Source organism: Arachis hypogaea, chromosome 6 (assembly GCF_003086295.3).
Source record: "Arachis hypogaea cultivar Tifrunner chromosome 6, arahy.Tifrunner.gnm2.J5K5, whole genome shotgun sequence".
Lineage (NCBI taxonomy): Eukaryota > Viridiplantae > Streptophyta > Magnoliopsida > Fabales > Fabaceae > Arachis > Arachis hypogaea.
Window position 1 is genome coordinate 11287616 of NC_092041.1, and position 7277 is coordinate 11294892.

Genomic DNA, 7277 nt, shown 5'->3' on the forward strand with positions numbered 1-7277 from the left:
TATAGACTTTTAAATGAAGCTCAATCCGCAATGGATTAGTCCTTGGCTTGTCTGGCAAATTATTGCTACTATCATGACTTCATTTCACAGACATAATAATTCAACAAAAATAAAATCTCCTGTTAAATTAATTTAATTAATATACATAAAATTATTTTCGAAACAGAAGTCCCACTGAATAAGAATGTAATCCCCACCAGTTCTCTGTAGAAAGATCTTTATCCTCATTCCCAGCCCACTCCATTCCCACAAGAAAACTTTTGCAGTTTTGTCACATTTTTGAATATCCCGATACCCACTTTTACAGAATCGCAAAGAAATCTTACATAGTTGGGATTCTCTAAAATATTTACAATATAGTCCCAACTCATTTTATTGTATTTGCTTACGAGTAACCGAGTAATTATATTTGGGAAACAACCTCAAGCACTTCAAAACTTATTTAACCACTCTCTAACTAACCCCAAACTCAACATCCAAAACGGAAAGCTCAGAGTAACTCAGACTAATAACGATTTAATTAATGAAATCAAGCAATTAGAACTCTTTATGCCAATAACATGCGATTAGGACTTGATTTTGGCTTTTGGGTATAAACCTTGGTGTTAAACATAATGCTTTCACTCATTGTAACCACCCTAGTTGCAGCTTCACCTGGGCACCGCGCGAAGGCGCGCGCACATAATCGCAGGGATCGGCCACCAAAATTGGCTCTCCCCCAACTGGACTGTAACACTGCCACCTCGAACTCCAGTGCGACGGTAGCTTGGGATACCCGCTTGGGATAAGCACAGTAGCAGAGTTAGGAGACAATAGGAGGCTTCTGGTTCCTTCTCTTTCAGTAGATAAACAAGTAAGCAGCAATACCATTGAAGCATTCAACCTAGAACAGAGCATTAACATCCTCAGAAGAAGTGCAGAGTTGTTGTTTGCGCAGTGCTGTTTTAGGTGTTTTTGGAGTGTGATTATTAAATTGGTGTTAAAGTATTTGGGTAGCAAATACACCATAATGAACTGGACTATATTATAAATACTTGAAGCAGCTCCATCGAATGGAACTCTCTGAGAGAGTCATCAAATACTTTGCCTACATAGTAATCTACAAAGCTACAAATACAAATAGCCAATTCAATAAAAGGGGTAAGAAGAAAGGCGTGAAATTTGAACTCTTTCAAGGTCAAGCAACTTTTTATATCAACGGCCCCTCCTTCCCCAGGAATTAATCATCAAATAGGGAGGGTGAACCAAAATGAACGGTTGAGTTAATTTCAAGTAGAGTGGTTAAAAAATAAGATAAGGCGCTTTCTTTGCAAAGTAAGTATAAAATAAAAGAGTCCAGTACATCCAAAACATAATGCTCCTCCATGGCATCTAAGATGTAATTGTAAATATGGCCGCTATGCTCTCTTCTGCTCTACATTTCAAGGGCTGCAAAGGTTCTTCAAATCTTCCTCCTTTGCATACCAGTTTGGTATTATTTTTGAAACATGAGGATAAAGATCCTTGTACGAGTTCCTAATGGTTCCTTCTGCAACTCCTGTGGCTAATGATATTTCTGCACCAACACAAATAACAAGTGTAATAAAGGAAATAAGGAATAGCTGCAACTGTGATATATATGAATATTTTTTTAAGAAACCAATTCAAAAATCAGAATTAGTTCCAAGTTCCAACCCCATATAGATCAACAGATCAACAGACAATTTATACAAACAAATAGGCCAATCGATATGTTTGCAATTTATGCCTTCAAATCTCTCATCTAATCATATAGGTAGTGCACCGACCTTTGAGAGCTTTTTTATCATCTGACAGCTGAGTTATGATGTATATCACTGCTGCAGCAATTGATATGGGACTCCGCCTGGAAGATTTTAATTAGCATTAATAGTAACAGTAAAGTTAGCAACTAATTGAAGATTATGAATAGCCAAAAAGAAATTTTGGAAAAAATTAAGGTGAAGTGGAACAGACTCCACATGAACGTCAAATGAAACATAAGAAATAAGAAATGGATTTATACAAGCAACAATGCAATCATTTGTCATTTAAAAGTGTTCATCGGAAATATGAGTGAACTAGTTATGCATATGTAACAAAGACACATAATAATGTCCATTCACATGCTCAGAACTCAGACCTCTTGTTTTTTGATAAGGAGAGTTCAAATAGAAAGCTAATTCTATACAACCCTCAAGAAGATCCTTGTGTACAACATCGAGTCTTCACTTAGTAGTACACACACACACACACCTCCTCAGTTTCCACTCTTATACATGCCTCATATCATGGGCCACGTCATAACACACCATGCAATCCACTTCTCACAAAGAAACAGCACACACAAAGTTAAATGGCATGTTTCAGACCCATATTCACACCCTTCACTCTGTTCTAAAAAGACACGGTTAATTCTAAAGCAAAACTGCAGTCTAAAATATTCATAAATAACTAATTTTAAGCCGATATTCTTCATTTTGTTCTGTTCAGTTTTTGCTTTTACCACCTAAATTTCACAATAAGGGTGTGTTTGTTTCAGGGATAAAACTTCATGGATAAGCACCATATACATTTATTCCACATATGCTTATCAATGAAAACATAATCATAGAGTAGTATGGAAGAGTAAACAAAAACCTGAAATGATGAAAAATCAACCCTTAGCAGTGAGCAGAGAAACACAAGAACTCACCGTATATCAAACTCTTCTGATCTCTGAACAGCTTCTTGAGCAGCTTTGACAGCTTGATTATTCATACCAAGATTAGAACAAAATCGCCTCTGAAGAGTTAGATGAAAATAACATAAGTTATACAACAATTAAAGTTATGTGAATAAGCTAATATCTCAATCAAAATAGCAAGTTATGTTTCATGTCTATACCCCCAAAAAAAAAAACCACCACACACACACACACACACACCCATCCACCAAAAAAAAAAACTCACCATAAAGTCACCAGCATGTATTGTTCCCATCTCCACAGATTGACCTTTCTCCAAACCCAGTTGTTTCACTATGTATTCTTTTGCTCGGCCAATTTCCTTCTTTGACGCTCCATTGGCAACAGAGCAAATTTCTATTTGAAATCCATAGGTTCAGGGAAGCTCATTTACATAGGGAAAGATAAATCAGGAAGCATCCAGATGTTAAAAAAATCATAGGTGGTACCCTTTACAGTGCGTGGCTTGTCCTCCTGTCTACAAGCAATGTAGAGGCAAGCAGCCAATAATGCATCCTGATTTCTTCCTCTACTAGACTTCTGATCTTCAACCCGCTTGTATATCTCATTAGCTCGATCCTTAAAATAAAAAACCAAATGCAACATAAGAGGATTAAAATATTTAGTAACTTAACACGAAGAGTTTGAAACCTGAGGTTCGTGACAAACAAGATAAATAATTAAATACGACTATCATGGTAAAAAGGAATGACCACATGAAATAACACAGTATTCTTCTGACATATTTGGCATGATTTTACCACCAATACACCTAGCTACCACTCATTGCCAAAGGATGGTTTTAAACAGCATGCACAACGAGTATAGTCATCTCCTAGCAATATGAACCTCATGGAATGTTTTAAAGGCATTTATCCATTTTCCAAAAAATTTGAAGTTTCAGGGATCCAAGCACTTCTGAGCCATACATAATGAATTACTCAAACCTCAAGAAGCAAGTTCTAAGGTCAAGTGATTCAAACATAGCATTATAATTACTGTCTTGGAACGCACCCAAACAATAATGAAGCCCAACTAGCCAAGAACGTCTAATTTATCAAATGCTACAACACATGAAAAATAATTATTGATTTGTTGAAGATAGTAGAATTAGAGCTTCAATGCCTAGAGTGAACCACAAGTGTTAAATACCCAGTTTCACACAACTTGTATGGCATTCATTAAAAAATGCAGGAACAAGAAAGCTAATCCTGTATGAGAGCATCAGATACCTTGATGGTTGCGACGAGTCCCAACCTGAACACAATCAGCAACAACAGTTAATTTCTCAACTGTCTTGTCTCATTTAAGAGAAAGCTTGTAACTGATCCATCATATATACCAAAATAATGCAAATAATAAAATTCTAAGATTTTAACTGCAACGATTTCAGTTGATATCACCTAGATTCGACAAATAAGGATGCGATATTCTGAAAATAAAATTATATAAAGTAGTGCCGACTGAAAAAGATTGGTCAATGAACAATCCAAACTAAAACACCACTTAAGGTTATCCTTTAGATTTGGACAATTGGAGTTAACATCTAGAGTTGCAAGCACTTGTATTATTTCATTGACAATGCTACGTTCTAGCAGAATGTTTTCAGTCACTCAACCATGATCATCTCAGACATTACATGATACCCAGAAATCAATCCATCCACCAAACCCCCTTCTTTAGTTTTCTATTCTTTTTCTAACTTTCCAATCACGTAGAACCGTTCCATCACTACAACCACAACCAAGACACATTCGCATAAGAAAACCCCAAAGCAAATAAATCACAATCAAACATCTTTTTTTTCTTCCTTCAACTTAATAAAAAAATAAAAAGAAACGCTAACTCAAAACAAACGAATAAACAATCAAATTAACAAAAGGACATGCCGATCTAACAAAGCGAATCATCATCAAGCAGAATTCCGAATTCACATAATTTCTTCAACGAATAAAAACAAAATTCGCAATTGGAAACACAACAAGCGCGCAAAACCGATACCTATCGGACATAGTGGCGATTGTCTTGAAAGCGAGGATGAGACCGCGATCAGGATTAGAGCCACGGTTCTGCCAGCGGCCAAGGGAAGACGAGAACAACTCGCCGCTGGCGCCGTTGGGCTTGGCGATGACAGTGCTAAGGCCACCGTCGGCAAGGAGCGGGTTAGTGGGCCCGCCGACACGAACCGGATCGTTATCCCCGGACTCGTTAGCAAAGGTCCTCCACTCCGAGGTCTCGTCAATGGAGTGGGACTCGAGAACGAGACCGCACTCGGAGCAGACGGTGTCGCCGGCGGAGTGGTCGAAAACCACCTCCGTCTGCCGCTTGCAGTCGGAGCAAAACGCATCAGACATGTTGTCGTTTAGGGTTCTCTTTCTCTCTCTCTCTCTCAAACCGTTTATATCTTTCTCCCTCTTTTTTTGTGATCTAGGGTTTTCGGTGTTGGTGGTGGTTTTAATGATTGTCTTTAATGTTTTTCCGGTATGATTTTGATTTGGAGTTTCGATTCGAGATGAGAGAGATTATTCCTTCTTTTTATTACAATTTTTCGTGTTCACGGTTATGGATTTTGCAGTTCTGGTTTCGATGAAGGAAAAGAAGAACGAAAGGAAGAGAAAGCAAAGAGGAGATTGCTTTGCAACAATAGAAGAAATTGGGGGCGCGTTTGGTATTTATAGAAGAAAAGGTGAATGAGTGTCTTGAATCTTGATCGGGTTGGGGAAAAAAAGGGGTGAGATAAATAAATAAAATAATATTTTATCATTTATCTTATTATTTAATTTTTATATTTGGTCATTTGGATTTGAATTGTTTTGCGTGTGTGTATATGCGTATGACTGGCTGGTTTAGGATTGTCATGTGGTTTACATGGGTATGAGATGAGATAGCTTAGCTTGGATGCAAGGTTTCGGACTCACCACTTTTATTATTTATTGACATTAATTAAATTACTAAATTTGTTCCAAACAAATACTAATAGAAAAATTTACAATAAAGTTACCTCTAAACAAAATACTTAACTAATTCTAATTAAGTTATTATAATAATTTTTAAATTACACGCTTCTTTCTCTTTTTTCTTTTCAATTTCCTTTTTTTTCTCCTCTCCCTCTTCCTTTCAAATTCGTATACGCAAATTTTTCTTCTTCTTCTTCAATCTTGTTTCTTCTTTTTCGTTATCGTCATTACTAATAATACCAATATTTTGCGAATATCTTTATTAGTTTTGATTTTCTCTGCTGCCATCATTAAATAATTTCGGTTTATTTTTTTATTTATTTTGGTTCATTTGTGTGTTAATTGAAGTTCATTTGACGATGTTGATAAGTATTGACCAAAATTTTTTATTCCTTAAGTAATTTCGGTTTATTTCTTAGTTTAATTGAGATTCGTTTTGATCTAGAAATGAATTTGATATGTTTTTGTTAATAATCGAGTCTTTTTTTAGCAAAAAATAATGAAATTTTTATTATCACTTTATTCAATTGTATTAGATTTCATTTCATTCCATTCCATTCAATTTATCTTGAAAGCTATTCCAACCATTGGGATAAATTATTTATCAACAACATAGCTGGACTGCAAATGAACCGAAAATATTATTAAAGCGAAACCATTATATAATACGAAATGAACCGAACATTTGTCCATTATATACATTTGAATTCAGAAATACCTGTGTCTAGAATAAATCGAAAATATTATCAAAGAGAAACCACTGTATAATACTAAATGAACCGAATATAAATTCAAATTCAATTCAAAATGTTGGTGTTGTTGATTACGATAATGAAAGAGAAGGAGAAGAAGTAGAGGAGAAGGAGAAAGAGGAAAAAAAGAAAAATAGAAAAAGAAGACGAAGACGAAAAAGTTATGTTATTGAAACACACATGTGATATATACCGGTGTGATGAAAGTGGTTTTTTATTGAATTTGGACCAACTTAATTGGATTTAATTACCAAAAAAAATATAGGGAGCTAATGGAGTACTGTAAAATTTAATAGTATAAACTTCAAATATTCTCAAAATGTTATGTCAGCTAGACATTATTTATTTTCTTGCTTATTTGAGTATAATTTTATACACAATTAATATAAAATAATTTTAATATGCATTTTTGTACGTAATGTCATATTAATAAAATTAAAATTATTTTTTTTATTAAAGATAGAAAAATTTAAATTTGTGATATCTTAGATAAATATGAAGAGATTATGCCATTTATAAATAATTATCTAAAAAAATTAAGCATAACTAAATGATTATATATTTTTACTATCAGTATATTAAAATTAAACTCTTTTATTATACCAATCTTTAAATAAGATTTTAAGTAAACATATAATTTTAAAATTTTGATATATATATATATGCGTGTGTGTGCGCGCGCACGCACCAGCTAATAAGCTTTGAGCTATATATATATATATATATATATATATATATATATATATATATATATATATATATATATATATATATATATGGTAATTTGATTTTATTAGAGAAAATATAGAAGATTCAACATTAATACTCCAAGATGATAGAATCCAT

The 7277-nt window shown here is 34.2% G+C and overlaps 1 protein-coding gene across 1 annotated transcript; it reads right to left on the reverse strand.

The window, feature by feature from the left end:
- Positions 1–1160: 1160 nt before the first annotated feature.
- Positions 1161–5570, reverse strand: LOC112696005 (transcription initiation factor IIB). The gene is made up of 7 exons (XM_025748576.3): positions 4724–5570; positions 3955–3979; positions 3172–3301; positions 2949–3079; positions 2693–2781; positions 1788–1864; positions 1161–1555 (listed from the first exon to the last, which is right to left on the reverse strand). Exons 1-7 carry the CDS (start codon positions 5074–5076, stop codon positions 1422–1424), a joined length of 939 nt encoding a protein of 312 aa, XP_025604361.1. The 5' UTR covers positions 5077–5570; the 3' UTR covers positions 1161–1421.
- Positions 5571–7277: the final 1707 nt, after the last annotated feature.